The sequence below is a fragment of the Lontra canadensis genome, unplaced genomic scaffold (genome assembly GCF_010015895.1).
Source record: "Lontra canadensis isolate GAN:19392208 unplaced genomic scaffold, GSC_riverotter_1.0 scaffold18, whole genome shotgun sequence".
Lineage (NCBI taxonomy): Eukaryota > Metazoa > Chordata > Mammalia > Carnivora > Mustelidae > Lontra > Lontra canadensis.
In genome coordinates, this window is record NW_022631012.1 from 21948631 (window position 1) to 21964936 (window position 16306).

General features: G+C 46.8%; 1 protein-coding gene across 7 annotated transcripts in view; it reads right to left on the reverse strand.

The window, feature by feature from the left end:
• MYO1B (myosin IB) overlaps positions 1-16306 on the reverse strand; it is a 177275-nt gene that overhangs the window by 138154 nt on the left and 22815 nt on the right. For all 7 annotated transcript variants that reach the window (XM_032860200.1, XM_032860202.1, XM_032860206.1 and 4 more), the window contains one exon: positions 7122-7265. In XM_032860200.1, the coding sequence (XP_032716091.1) occupies positions 7122-7256 (135 nt within the window). In that variant the 5' untranslated portion in view covers positions 7257-7265. Of the gene's footprint in view, positions 1-7121; positions 7266-16306 lie in introns of those variants that run through there.

Below are 16306 nucleotides of genomic sequence, written 5' to 3' on the forward strand. Positions count from 1 at the left end.
AAGCTGAGTTGGTCATGTGACTTGGCCACATGCCCCTTGTGCTCGTCTGCTCCCTCTCCTCTATTTTATGCTCATAAAGATGAAGGACCTCACGCAGCTGTCAATCTCCTGCCATCCAGTGACCATGATGAAAACAACCTCCTCCCAAGGCCTCCTCCCACCTCCCAGAGGGGCAAGCATCATCCCAACAGCTACTATCACTTTTCTTGGACTAGCAAGTGCCTGCGCCTTTAGAACTGAACACACTCCACGTCAACCTAGTTCACGTCACTGTGCTGCTGAACGCTAACTCAACATGTGGCAGGAATGCCATCACCTCAATTATGTGTCTGGATTGTTGAGACTACCCTGTTCCAAATCTACACATTCTTCAACTGCACACTTAATCACTTTGGACTGCACACTGCAGACTGCGGATGCGAGGACATCAGTGGTATCACTAAATGCCCGCAGCAACCATGTACTCAACAGGACTAATGTTCGAAGCATGAACTCTGGACCCAGACGTCCTGAATGTGAATCTGAGCTTGACCACCTACTTGCCGTGTGACCTTGGACAAGTGACAACCTTTCTGAGCCTCAGTTTCCTTCTAGTAAAATCCCACTGTCCTGGGATTGAGCCCCACATTGGGCTCCCAGCTCAGTGGGGAGTCTGTCTCCCTCTCTCCCTCTCCCTCTGTGTGTATGTCCTGTCTCACTCTCACTTTCTCAAATAAATAAAATCTTAAACAAACAAACAAAAAAGAATAGCACACAATACCAGTAAGACTTAATAAATGTGAGTCGTTACCATTTACAATTTTAGCAATAATAAACCAGTCTCCCGGGGATTAAGGCACTTGTCCTAGGTCTCACAGACAATAAATGGCAGAGTCATGAATGGTGCTTGGGTCTCTGCTTCTAGTACCCACCGCACTGCCATCAAAACATACCACCACCGGGGCGCCTGGGTGGCTCAGTGGGTTAAAGCTTCTGCCTTCGGCTTAGGTCATGATCCCGGAGTTCTGGGATCAAGCCCCACATCCGGCTCCCTGCCTCCTCTCTCTCTCTGCCTGCCTCTCTGCCTGCCTGTGATCTCTGTCAAATAAATAAATAAAATCTTTAAAAAAACAAAACAAAAAACAAAAAACATACCACCACTGCAGGTCCAAGGTCAGGCCTTCATCTCCTCCAGCTCAAACCTCAAATATGGTTTTTGCCCAAACATTTAAATTAATATATTAAAAATACTACACAGTTATACAAACATTTTAAGTACTACAGAGCGCCTGCATAATGAAACCACTTTGTGCCCACTTTGCAAGCTCTGAGAGGAAGAAATTTTCCAATCACCAAAGGCTTTAAGATAGCTGAGGCAGGTTGACACTGGAGAGCGGTCACCAAAAATGATTGTTTGGAAAAATATGACAGAACTGTCCAAGAGATACTGTGCTCAGAAATTAGACACAACATTTCTCTTCAGCCCTCTGGTCCCTCTTCTTTACCAGCATCTTCCAGCCTTCCAATGGAGCCTTCTTCTCTGTTCCAAACACTCTGGGAAACACACGCAATGTGAGCTTCACGTCTCCTGAAGGTCTCCCTTTTCAGTGAGCCCGGTAGGCACGGTCTGCTCACGGTGAACCACCTGTCCCCTATCAAGTCTAGGCATCTCATGGCACCAGGTCAGAGAATCCCTCCTCCTTTCCCTCCTTGGTCTAGGTGGGATGGACGGTGACAGTAAAAATGGATTTGTTTTTCACTCAAACATTGATGGGTCTGGGTTCTCTGGGTCAAGAGCCATCTTCTTCCTACTTCCAACTGTAGAAAAAAATTTGATTTCTTCATCAAGCTAACAGAATCTGGGAAGCGACCCACCACTCTCTTAACTACGATTACTTCTAGAAATGAGACTGGGTAACTGGACAGAGAAAAACCCCATTTCTATGTTATGCGTGCTTGTACCATCTGAATTATTTTTTCCAAAAGCGTAATTGCAATTTGAAGAAAAAGATATTTTTAAAGCAAATTTTAAAAAGGAAAAAAGATCGGAGAACGTCCTGGTAGCAGGAATGACACTAAACTGGATGCCTGCACACCAGCCCCACTCTTGGCCAACATCCCCCTAAGCCTGGAAGAGGACCCAGCCTCCCGTGAGACCTGGCCAACACAGCCCAAAGAGGGCCAGGTCAGCCCCCCGCCAACACCTGAGCCACAGAAATGATGAGATAAGAAACGTATGTTATTACAAGTTGCAAAGTTTGGGGGGAATTTGTCATGCAGAAACAGAAAACTAAGACGTCATTAATGCCAAATTCCCAGGAATTTTCCCTCTACTCCTAAGTTGTGTAAGTGGAAAGTGTTTTTGAAACTTCAAGTAAGTATATAAATGTTGGCTGTTATTATTGTTCACGTACTTTGCACTATTTTAAACTGAGCCGATTGTGCACTCACAGCTGCTTCAAAGCCACTACGAAAGTAACTTCGATTTCCTCCTCGGGGGACCCTAAGTCCAGCACTAACTTCGAAAAATTCAGACAATCTTTACTAGACTTTCAAAGCAGTCACTTTTACATCTACAATTAGTTCGACTTCAGATCCTAAAATTGGACTAATTCAGCCCTCCATACCCGATGACCACCAACTAAACAATTCAGACAGAAAACAAACTAAACCACCTCGCCAGCACCAAAAATACTTCTTGTCAGAGAACACACACCTTGGTGCTTCAGTTCCCAAATTTGCCCTGGGCCTTGTTCTCGCCTAAATTGCAGCTTTCCTGTTCCTGAACAGAACCACAGTCCTGACCAGCCACCCTAAAAACAGAACCGTGTCTGGGTGGGTCTCCTCCATGGCAAGTCCACATGAAATCCTGCCACCATTCCGTCCGGCCGGGGCGAGGGTGGGGGGTGGGGGAGGCCGGAAGAACGGCTGACAAAGGCAGAAAGAGTACAGAGGAGCGATGCTCAGTCCAGCATTTCCCAACATGGACCCCACACAGACTGCGAGACCGAAAGACAAGTCCTGCAACTTGTCCCACCTGGAACCGAACTCTGCCCAGAGGGAGGCATAAAAGCAAACAGAGTCTCTGACCCTGCCTGTTACCCCATTGGGCCAACGTTCCCTTGCTCTACTCTCACCTGATCCTCTCCGTGTCCAACTGAAGAGCTCTTACTGCAAAGATCACACCAACATCTCCAACTGTCCCAGATTCCGGAACTCTGCCTGGCCACAAACAGGATGGTGAACCAACGCAGGGCTTCAGCGCATGAACCCACCTCAAGACAAAGCATGGATGCTGCTGAACATGCCCTCGAGTATCTTCCATAAAAGTATCTGATCCCATCTTTACGGGGATCCTGATTTCAGCACTAACTTGGAAAAATTAAGACAATTTTTACTTGACTTTCAAAGCAGTCACTCACAGTTACAATTAGTTTAACTTAAGATCATGAAATTGGACTAATTCAGCCCTCTACATCGGGATGACCCCCGATCTGACAATTCAGATAAAAAGCAAACTAAATGTACTTGTCAGCACCAAAAATATGTATTACTCAAAGGGCTGCAAGGAGCGTAACGGACAAAACCCATATGCATTACAGACGGAATAAAGCTGAATTACTTTGGAAACAAATATTTCAACAAAACTTCTCTGACGTGGATGGACTTCAACTATGTTCCCCAAGTCCCTGGAGCACCTATTTACTCTTCTCTGCCATTAGGAATTCTTTGGGAGAAAGTCTGAGAAGCATGCCTTCGGGCACACCTGAAGCCCAGAACTCAAATGATATACGCTTCCCATGGGGCATATCATTTTGGTACCAACATCCACAAAGGCACTCACTATAAACTCCCCATCAAACATGGGACGGGTTTACAGCAATGACCTCATCCGCATTAACTCCTCTTTCTTCCCTTCCTCTTCTTAACAGGGTCATCAATACATCTGGTTGGGTACTCACCTACTGACACACAGCACATCTACTCTGGAAAAAGCTGACCCTACACCAGTCTTGGGGTGGATGTCATTTTCTGAAGCCACCCAGTTCATCCTGGTCACCAGACCAATCAGTGGTTTGGGGGTATGTGCGTAAACCAACCGGTCCACCCGGAGCTGCTTCTGATTTATTATAACACGATCACAAGGGATTCTACTGCCAGAGTCAGTGCACTGGAGATCCAGAAAATCACTAACGGTTATGAATGATCTAGAAAGTTGAAAACTTCTATCTAGAGGCCAACCAGTCCCTTGGGAGAGCTCGTGACAGCAGGGACTGTTTCTTATCCCCAGATATTGGGGGTGTGGGGGCGAGTGGATAGATGGCAGGATGGAAGAAGAGGGTCCCTGATCTTGAGCTGGTTCACAAAGGAGGCTGTTAAGTCTATGCAGATACCCAGAGTCCCAAAGTCTGAGCCAAGGTCCTTCCATTTATTGGCCCCCATACCAACCATGGCTTCTGAACACAAGAATAATCGTTTTTGTTCATACAGTGGATCGTGGTGGACCAGCACCCATTTCTACAGTATAAAACTGAGACTACAAAAGAGATTTAAAAAAAAAAAAAAAACAAACAAACAACCTGTACTTTCATCGTCCAGTAAACAATTTAAAAACAAGGTGAAGTACAAGACAGTAAAACACCGTATGTCATATTAACTTGGCCTCTGGCATCAGGCTAACAGTTCTGCAGTGACGTATGAACAAAAGCAAAGCAGGAACAGTACCAAAATAAGAGCCAGAAACAGATTTCTCAAGGGGGATATAGATGACATATGGGGTTACAGAGGTGTAATGATCAAATTTAGCATACGGTATTTTTTTTATTACCAAAAACAATACATGCTTGACTTAATGAGTTCTATAATATGGAGATCTAAAAGTGTAACCCTTCCCTGTCCCCCATGTCTCATTCCACCCTGGTGCCCGAAGTTACCATGCCTTTCTCTACAAACACGTGTGTGCATCCACAAACCCCTCAATAAAAAAAGAAGGATCATACTATACACAATTCCTCTGTAACTTTTTTTTTTTTTGCTTCAAATAGAGAATGCCCAACCTCCCAATATGATGTATGTTTCGTTGTAAAATGAAGGCACACATCTCACGGAATTGACAACCCTCACATACCTCGGGAAACGTTAACTGATATGACTATCTGGAAGCAGAAAGCCATTTTCTGCTTCTGTTTTTGTTATACCAGAAGGGCATTCCTCAAATGGTTAGAAAATAAAATTAGGTAGGGCTGAAACCCAGACATTTCGTCTGCTGAAGACCCATGAACATTAACATTTGGCGTTTTGTTAAAAAGGGGATTGTATTATCTTAGTCGGCACAAAAAATCAGGTATGTAAATGCCTGTACCGTGCTGCTCTCCATCCCATTTTCAATCCCACGAAAAGTGATCTGTGTTTCTTCGAGCCAAAAAGAAAAATGATCAGCAGCGTTACTTACGATAGAACTGATTCCTCCTATCTCCATCTCAAAGACCAGTGTTTAAAAGTCTGTCTTTTATTGGCTGTCAGACCACGCTTTCAATGAAAGCCACAGAGCCTGACACTTTCCCACCTGAAAACTGAGCCGCTCCACTCTGCAGGAAGGGGACACTGGCCTCGCTGCCAAGCCAAGTGGGACCTCCTCCCTGGCCTGCAGCAGACTTTATACCTTTTCCATTTGCATCCACAGTCTCCATAACTCCATCTCTGAACTTGGGATCTGGTTATCACGATAATATTATGCAAGCAGTATGTACATATCTCATTGTCAACCTCACCTACTTTCAGCAACACAAATCCAGAAAGATAAAAAGTTCAAGTTCCAGATGACAACTACCATTTCCTTAAGAAATGAATTATCCTGGGGCGTCTGGGGGGGCTTAGCCGGTTAAGCGTCTAACTCTTGATTTCGGCTCAGGTCATGATCTTAGGGTCGTGAGATCAAGTCCCTCATCAGGCTCCACATTGTGTGTGGAACCTGCTTGAGATTTTTGTCTCTCCCTCTCCCTCTGCCCCTCCTCCCTCACCAAAAGAAATTAATTATACGAAGTCATCCCTGAAGCATAACTGGCTAACTGGAAAGGAGAACTGTTTGTGGCCTAAAATAATTCAACTTTGCACATCACTTTTTAAACTATATTCATCCCACAAAAGTAATAATTGATCATACTCGTATCATTTACAAGCTCTCTATTTATATTTCTTCTTACTATTCCCACATTGACAGACAGAAAAATATGAAGCATGTCCCAATAATCCAACTCATCTCCAAACAGACATGCTACAAAAACGGGGAAAAGGACTCAAGAGCGAGGCGGAATCTAGTGAAACCACTTCCATCCAATGCATCCTGTTTCCATCTCAGCTGCTGGGACAGAGGATCGGCACCCCATCCTCTGGGCTTAGTTAACAACACAGCTCTACCTGAAGAGAGGCAAACTTCTGGGCTTTATCCAAATTCCTAAAAAGCCACACATGGAAGCATTTTTTACTCATGTTTTAAATATATGTAAGGAACTCAACAGTTAAACTCACAGTATGAAATCCTTTATAAAGAATTTCCAGTACATAAACGTTCTCCTATTATCGTCGATCTTCATGTTTTCATTTTTGTACATGACACTACACTTCCATGTAGCGGGACAGGACTACTCCGAAATCTCCAAACATATATCCTTATCTGAGAGTCTGCTTCTGTCTCTTGACTAACGACAAATGTCAACAAGGCTCATGTCCTTCTTGACAGTCACTGCCCTGCATTTTAATGAGCAGCTTCCCAGAGGTTAAAATGCTCATTTTCTGAAGGCATCCAGGAAGATGCCTGTGGATGTTACAACTCCTCCCGAATGTCTATTCCTCAGGACAGGAACTCAGTATTCCACTCGCTCTCTGACACCTCCGACACCCAGTGAGATACTCTGCACACAGTCGGCACTCATAAACATCATTCAGAAAACAGACTCATTGACTCTAATCAGTATTACTCACGTGCCAAACGAGCAAACCAAAACTCTCTGTGAGAGTAGAAACAAATTCCTCTGGACTCTACCAAACAAAGAGAAAAAAGTAGAGTGTGGAGAAGAGAAGCCAGTTCTTGGCCACGAAACCCCAGGTCTAAGCCCCACAGGCGACCTTCGGCGTATACTCACGTAGATTTCATTATGGTCAAAGCGCTTCTTGAGGTTGTTGATGAAAGTCTCCTCATTAAGAGGTTCTAAAAGAACCATATCTCCAACCCCAATCATATTGTCCAGAAGTGATGTTTTCACCTCCATTTTGGCCATTGTCTCTTCCTGGAGGAAAGAGGAAGAAAAGGGAAGATTTAAATGGGCAAAGTTATTTCAGATGGGCTCTTAGCACCACTGGAGAAATGAAACACCAGTAGTTTCAAAGGGCACTCATCTGTCTCCCAAATGCTATCACCTCCCCTCCAACCTACGCCAGAAGCCCCGGAGCCAGCCACAGTCACTGCCAAGCCGCTAGAAGCACCATGTGCTGGAACCTCCCTCCTAGATCGCCATCCCAGGCTAAGTCCATCTATAGAAGGAGCCACTTGGATACCAGGGTCTCCATTTTCGTTTTTTTTTTTTTTTAACTGAAGTATGGCTGACATGCAATATTCTATTAGTTTCAGGTGTACAATATGGGATTCGACACGAACATATATTACAAGATGCTCACCACAGTAAGGGTTCTTACTGTATTATTATTACGTTATTACAGCATTCTTGATTACATTCCCTATGCTGTAGTTTTCATCCCTGTGACTTTATTTTGTAAGTGGAAGTCTGTGCCTCTTTAAGACCATCCCCTCCCCCCAGAGACTGCAAAACTCTAGCAAGAGAACGAACCCAGCCCTTTCCACCAGCCCCTGCATACCAGTGTCAAACTTGAACCTGTAAGGACCTGCTTCCCCCAAGATGGCATCTCTCAGTACTCCACGGTGAAATTCAGAATGCATTTTCCAGGAAATAGTGGTTTTAAGGTGATACTAACATTTGAGGACTTGCTACACATCAGACACTGTATCAAGACCTTCACATACACTCATTCACTCCATCTTTACAAAAACTCTATGAGGTAGATACTGGGATCATTATCCCCATTTTAAGATAAAGAAGCTCAGAAAGGTAAGAAATTTTGCTTATGATTACTTAAGAGTGCGCTACATTTTGTGTTAAAGAACTCAATCACCACTTCTAACATGGCATCTACGGCGGCGGGGGGCGGGGGGGAGTGGAGGGTTCATTCCGGCCATCAGAACTGACTCATAACGGAACGTACCCTGTTGTAAATTAGAGGTCGCCTCTATAACCTGCCAAGCTGACCTCGATGTTCTTCATGCTCATCCCAACAGACCCACCACAACAGCTAAATCAAACGAACATGAGACGAATACACTAGAAATACTACGGTTTCCCTCCAGCTCAGTCTGAAAGTCTATCACGCGGAAAGAGAGGCACACTACAAAGGCAGCATTCTACCCGCCCCACTAATGTGAATGATGCCTCCCCAAAGTAGAATGTTAAATCCCCAAGCCTTCGTATCTGATTGCTGACAAGAGTTCTAAAATTCTTTCAAATATATGAACATGGAAAAGTAGAGTGTGTTTTGTTACTTTTTCTAATATTACCACAATGTAAAACCACATTCATCCAAGGTAGTCTCTCTAAATGCTTCTGATGCATAAGTCAATTTTGTATGCTTTCAGTATACTACTACTAAACAATACTTCAGGAAACTAATAAATACTCATATATTCATGCCCCTAAGTCTGAGGGGAGAGTACATTTAATTCTTCTCATTAAGGAGTCACCCAGGCATACTACATCTTATACAAAGGTTGGTCTGCTTACTTAGGATAGCAATTTAATTAAATGTCCTTCCTAGTCTAGCCTAGAACATCTAGTAGGTCTCCTAGAGGCAAGAGAAACTATATTTACTTGGGCTGTTTGCAAGAGAACTGAGAAGGGGTAAGAATTATGTAATTCTTTCTTATTAATTACTACGATTCATATGAATCCACAAATACTCCTTTATATCTGACCTTATTGGAAAAATATTTAAGTATACACTGAAAAGCCAGAAAAGAGAGACAAAAAGAAGTAGAAACAAAAGTTCTCTCATAAATAAAAATAACCCACTAAGAAAGTATTTAATATTCAAAAGAAGAAAAATGGAGTCAACAAAAAGAATATATATATATAAACATATATATATATTCTTTTTTTTAAATTTCATGCCAACTACACCTGGAGTAAATGGCCATAGGTATAACTAAAACCCAACAATAGAATAGCTTCATGCATTCTGAACTAGGCTAGACTCTTGTTTTAAAACAATACGGGTGGGAGGGGGGCACCTGCTGCTCTCTGGGGATGCAGCAGGAACCGGGAGAGCAGCTGGTCTCATGCCAAGTCAAGTCCAGGGAAAGACATGCACAGGAACAGGAACATAAGCAACCAACCTTTGTCGCAATAAATTAACATTTAAGTCAAATTTCAAGTTCTCAGACTCATGAAATGCCAAAAGCACTCTAGCTGCAGTGCATTACATATAATTTGGCAGATGGGGGTAGAAGGTTTAGGGATTAAGGGGGAAGTCAACCCGAGAAGGGTTTCAAAAATAACCCATCAAACCAGCAATTTAAATTAAGCAAAGAGGCTGAAAGGGAACTCTGCCCTGGGGGCTGGGTCTGAAGTCTATTTTTGGAAGCCTCCGCAGAAAGACAAGGACCTCGCTGCAGGTAACAGTAATTAAGCAATCTGCCTCTGTAATTAAACCTGCTTTACCTTCGTTTCAAATACAAGTTTCAAGCAGGTTTGCATGGGTTCTAGTTTTTACACTTCCACCCCAACTTCATACTCCAAAGCGGGGTAGAGGAAGAAACAAATGCTGAGCTACAACAGGGAGTCAGTAAAAGTAGAAAATTCTGGAAACACAACCTCTGCAAACCAAATCACACCAATACAGCACACCCGCTGAGAAGCTGATTTCAACATTCATTTAGCTATTCAAGCATCCTTTTGTTCCATTTCGGGTTTGTTTTGTTTTGTCATTTTTAGCACCCAAGTACTTGGGGGTTGGAAAGGGTAATACCCCGACCCTCATTCTCAGGGTAAACAAGGACAGGGACAAAAAGGGCACAGAGGCACTTCCCTTGCACCCTACAAATGGACTGATTCCCCTTACCGTGACTACTGGATCCAGCCTGAGTTTGGTTCAGAACGACTAACTCGAGATTTCCATAAACTGTCAGAGAAAGTCACATGGGGGCATCCAATGAGCACGGACGTAAAGCACTGAGGATATGTGTTATTTGACACATTTATGTCTACTTTCGCCTTCCCAAGACCCCCATGGAAACCCATGTTGTTCTAAGGACGTCCATTTCATCCCATGTGCCAGCATTGCAGTACATAATCCACCTAGACTAAGGCAACCAACACATGACCAGCTTCCAGCCACTGTAATCAGTTCGGGGCTGGTCAAAAAACTAAAACATAACAGCTTTTAAAACTAAAACTAGCTTTTTAGTTTTTTTTTTAAACTAAAACTAAAGTTTTAAAGTTTTTTTAAAAACTGAAAGTTTCTAAAACTAAAACTAAAAACTAAAGCCTCGGGCTTTAGCTTGGTGTCTTAGGACAAAGGTTCTATCCACCTCTGGACGGCAGGATTTAGATGTGATTCGTGGGACCGCCATGGTCATGTCCACTTTCAGGGCGGAGCACGGGAGAAGGTTAGTCTGAGGAGGACGGCAACACATGGAGGAAAGTAGGGCAAAAAAATAAATAAATGAGAATTAGCGCAGGAGCCCTAATGACATCACAAACCTTTAGATCAAATTGCTACTGAAACTTGTTCCACAGCTCCTATGTCTACACACACGGAGGCCAATTAATTCTCCTTCCTGTCTAAGCTGTTTGAGCTGGATTTCCTATTACGTGCACCATCTTAGCTAATAGAAGAAACTGGTACACGGCAGCAGAGTGTTGGAAGTAACCCACGGAGGTGCAGGGACTAGCTAAGCCAAGGCCACAAGGGAGGGGGTGTGCGGACCTTACCATCTTGGACAGGCAGGATGATCACCTCTCATTCGTCATAGTAAACGACTGATGACAACCGTGGCCTGTCGTGCCTTATGCCTTGGCCCTTGTGCCTCCAACCTGACAGAATTTGAAAAAACTTCGGATGCTGGAGTCTGTGTTGGCTACTGAAGGATCTACAAGAAGACAGGCTTGCTGTGACTCTGGATGGTCTGACAGCCGGGGCGCAGAACAGAAGGGGCTGCTAAACGCAGTCACTCTGGCCGGAGCTGGGAAATGCAGAGGGAAGGGGACCTGTGCTAAGCACCGCCCGTTCTGTCTCCAAGGCTGGAGGCGGGGAGACTGCCCCCACCACGAAGATGTAGCACAGGAAAGGCATCAAGCACTGTTTCCTCCACTTCCTAACTGTCCCGGGGAGGTTCTACTAAGCAAGAGCTAAGACACTCTGCCCACCACCCACGGCTAGATCTCACTACCAGGAGACAAGTTCTCAGACCAAGTTCAAGGTCCAAACCCTGGGGAGTTGGCAGGATCTCTGATGTTGGTTACCAGTCCATGGACGCAGAGAAACCTTTAAAGCCAACACACTTTTAAGGGATCTGTGCTGCCGAAGAAGTCTGGCTGACGGGACTGAACGATGACGTGATCCTTAAGACAGCCGGCCCCAAGGGCTCCAAGTCTAAGAACCACAACGACAGAGCCATACAACCCGCAGCCCCTGCCAGCGCCATCTTGCCCAGTGCTCACCCCAGACGGGCCACCAAGACAGCGGGCGGAGGAGAGCTTCTGGAACAGCACAGCCTCTGACAAGTGCGTGGCTGTGCTTCCAGCCATGCGGGGCGAGCTGCATCGTGTGGCCGGGGCCCGGGATTCTCACACGCCCAAGCGTGGTGAAAAGAAAAAGGTGTATGTGAACACTGGGCAGCCAATAGGGACAGCCCCTGTAGACCTCTGTCTCTCTTTCTACAGGGACACTATCCAGTGCTCAGGCCTCCTCCTGTTGGAAACTGATCATCCTTCTGGGGAGTCCCCACTTACCTTATGATGACAAGGATGTACTGAGTAGTAGCACGCAGGTCCCACCGCAGAATTCAATGGCGGTGGCCCTGCTCTCTGCCCCCAAGGAATGTGGCTCATGCACAGCCAATCACATCGTCCTGGGGTCAGGAGTCCTGGGTGACAGTCAAAGCTGTAGGTGATTGACGGCAGGAGGGAATACCCACCACTCACCGCAGCTAGAGTCCCAGCACGAAGCCAGGAGGGCCCCACTGCCTGGCCCTCCAGCCTTTCTGTGGCTCCCACCTATCTTCCAAGCCCGTATCCTTCCTGGTCTGCCACGCTCTCAGCAATTCTATGAGTCTCTACATCCTTCCTACATGGCACGCAATCAAGATCCCTAACCGAGAGAACACTTGGTACGGTACCCAACATGCGGGATTATTGTCACAGCTTCATTATTATGTAAAACCGAACCTTTTCCTCCCAACATTGGTGAAAGGAATCCACAAAATACAATCACGAGGTAGCCTTTGGAGGAACCACAGGGGAGTCTGGAGTCCGGGTCTCATCACCTATGGGTGCTGATCTAGCCCAGAGACCAGCCCACCCACTGCTGCAGAAAGACTCGGCGGCTGCCCCAGCTTTCCACCTGCTTGTCCAGCCAAGAAAAACAAAATATGTGATTGCAAATGTTCTTTCCCTAACCTACTCTCACTTGTAAACTTCCAAAGCTACTACTTACATTTCAGTGAACACCAATGCATTTCCTGGCATCTTTCTCAATGAAAAAAAATATCATTCAAAATATTGAAAGTATCATTTCAAAAATTCCTCAGAATGCAAAAGAAAATGCAGCATGAACATCCGACAGCATCTTAAAATGGCCACCTGGAGCCTAATATTTAAATACACGTTGTCTACCTCAGTCACCAATCTTAAATTACAAGCCACCTACAATGCTAATGTCATCTGTGCTCGGGAGTCAAGACCAGCATTCTCCAAGACCCCGCCGCACCCAGACACAGCCAGACGGGGGGTGGGGGGTGGGGGGGGCGCACCTGTGTGAAATGCATGGTCATTCCATTCTATATCTAACAGCAACAGTGAAAAGCTATTCCAAGTTAATAATTACAAAATTTACTAACAAGTGAGTAACGGCTCAGAAAAGATGCAGGATGAGCTAAAGTAAAGCAGGCAGTGGTCTCCCATGTTATTCAAAGTTCTTTGGGGTAACACAGATGAAAACATATTTTTTAAAAAGATTTTATTTATTATTTACTTGATAGAGAGATCACAAGTAGGCAGAGAAGCAGGAGGGGTGGTACGGAGAAGAAGGCTCCCTGCTGAGCAGAGAGTTCAATGTGGGGCTGGATCCCAGGACCCTGGGATCATAACCTGAGCCAAAGGCAGAGGCTTAACCCACTGAGCCACCCAGGCGCCCCGAGAACAAACAGATTTTTAAGTTGAAACAGTTTTACTGTAAAATCAGAAAGGACATTCAGAGCTGATGATGTGATGATTAACAAGGATTAATATCAAGTCATTAGCATCATTTTAAAGTTGAGGGGACTTTTAAAGCAGAGCCATAAAAACCACTAGCTGGAAAACCAAATGCAAGCAGACCTCTACTGCTCTGGCAACTGGAAACGAGGACGTTGAAAACACATCTATTACAGTGTCGTTAGCAGTACACATCGATGCAACACCTTCGGGGAGTTTTCTTAGCATGACAACGATTGTTCTGTCTCTGACTCTGGTTCCACTCCTGACCTCCTTGCACAGGGTCATGTGTGCATGATAGCCCCTTTTCCGGAAAATGAGCTCGCTGGTGTCAGCAGTCACAGCGTATTCATCTTTATTTCCCCAAAGGCGGAGGGCACTGCCTTAGCACATGGTAGGCATTCAGAGAAATACAAAGGGAGAACAAGTATGCAAATTTACAACTGACAACTGAATCCTTCGGTAATGCAAGTTCTTGCAGCTGCCACGGCTGGTCCGACCAGAAGGCAAAAAAATGCTTGCAGCTTCAAGCCACTTTGATCCATTCCTCTGAAAACATATTACCCACAAAGGGCAGGAAACAGAATTGAGCCATTTGACTCCCAAAGAGATCACGAAAGCTTTTAAGAATAACATGAGAAGCACATTTAAGTAACTAAGCTGGGCCAATGTGGCAAGATTTCACGAGCAAAATAAATCTCAGCAAATCCTGGTGGCAAAACAAAGGCAAAAGAGGGGCCAACTCTATAGGACGTGGTTCAGGACCTAATACAATGAGCTTAAATGACTAAAAAAACCTGGAATTTCCTTCCCCGATATTTTAAAATAGCACGCATCTCCTCTCTGAGAGCGGTTAGATTAAATTTCCATGCAATTTGGCTCAACCACCATGTACAGTACTGAACCCTGTTGGTCTCTGGCCTTGTGTTAGGTGCTCTGGACACACTGCGAATCATCACGGCACTTCCCCTCCCCACACCACCCCCTCCAGGAGCTCACAGTCCAGTAAGAGTCAGGAAAAGAAAATAAACCACTTTTGAAATTTCAAACAACCTTTTAATGATTAAAAACAAGCCATATTCACTATAGGGGAAAAAAAATCAGAAAATGCAGTTAAGCAAAATACAAACCAAACTTAACACCCTCAACATTTTCATCTAAATCCCTTTGAATTCATGAGAATCCTGAAGAAACCTGATTTTTATAACCAAAGAACTGGCCATCATTTCTGGTTTGATAAACTGTGATGTGAATTTTGATATGTTTCTAAATTTTGATACAGTCTGCCTCCAGGTAGCAACGTGAGGCCGATATGAAAGCACACCAAGGTCCCCACTGCTTTTAAATTCAAGTTGCCTGACCGTCTGCCCCTTGATGCTTCGCCTTCTCCCCTCTCTCAGATGAGCCAGACTGTCGACAGCCTGTCCCCAGCCATCTCTCCCACATCTACTGAGTCCCACATCGCAACTCATGTCCCAACCTTCTATCTCCTACCATCCTATCCCAAAATACCCCCCCAAACAAAACCCTCCTAATCCTCCCTAGAACCGCAGAGGCACGACAGACCCAGTTTCTCACCCTTAGCCTCTCCCTGTCTCTTACACCCCCGCAAAGCCAACCCGTCTCTGCTCCATCAGCAGCATCACTCAGTGCCCCCGGCCCCCCGGCCCCCCGGCCCCCCAGCTCAGCCTTCATCCTCGCTCACCCGGAAGGCCTTCCCCGGGGTCTCCCTCTGCCCTGTCCTGCCGACTCAACCCCTGCCGCCCGCCTCCTTTCCCCCTGCACGGGCCACACTTCCCAAGTGGCCTTTCTAAGTCACAACCTCACCGGGTAACCCTTGCTCGAAAGCCTCCGACGACTCCCCGGAGCCCGCATTCCAGTTCCTCCGCAGACGCTCCAAGCCGTAAAACACGGCCTCGCCCAGGGCCCCGGCCCTTCCCCTCCGGGCGCAAACGCAGGGACTCCAGAAGGTGCGTGCACCCCGCACCCAGGGGCGCCGCACTGACTAGTTACACTGGGGAAGCCGCGCGAGCACCGCCCGCAGGAGCCACAGACGGCACCGGGTGCGCGCAAGGTGCGCGCGGGCAACGCAACAGCAGCGGCCTCGGAAACGCGGCGGTGCCGACACGCGCAGCGGATGGAAGACGCCGGCGACAGCACGCGGCGCAGCACGAAGGAGTCGGCCTATGCGACGCGCTGGAGTCGCTGCACGCACAACAGTCCCTTTTCAGAGACGAGCCTTCACCGCCTGAGCCCGGCCTTGCCCCCCAGCGCCCTCCCCGGCGGTGCGCCCCGCCCCTCCCGCCGCAGCACGCGGTACGGAGACGCCGAGGTCCGACGGATCCTCCGGCCTGGCCGCCAACGGCGCTGCGCATGCGCCACCGCAGCCTCCGAGGACCCGGAAGAAGGCGGCCATCAGGCGGCCATGAGGAGTCACCGTGGACCCGGCGGACGGGGCGTCCCACTCAGGGGAGCCTCTGACGGACTCTGGACTCCTCTGAAGCCGATCCGAGAAGAGGATGACACACGTGCAGGGAAGAACTTCGGACCCCAGGGGACAGAGAAAAGGGCTGAGGGCCTCACGGCGGCGGCTCCGGTCGCAGGCTCCCGAGGGGTCCGGCCGAGCCTCCCGCCTGGAAGAAACCCCGCGTGACCGGGGCTGGCGGCCGCTCCTTTCTGGCAGCGCGCGCCGAGCGAGCCGGGGGACCCCGCGCGGTGTGTCTGCTGGTCGCCCCGGCGCGAGAGCACCGTGAGTGAGCCCGGGGCGGGCGCCCAGGACTCTGCCACGG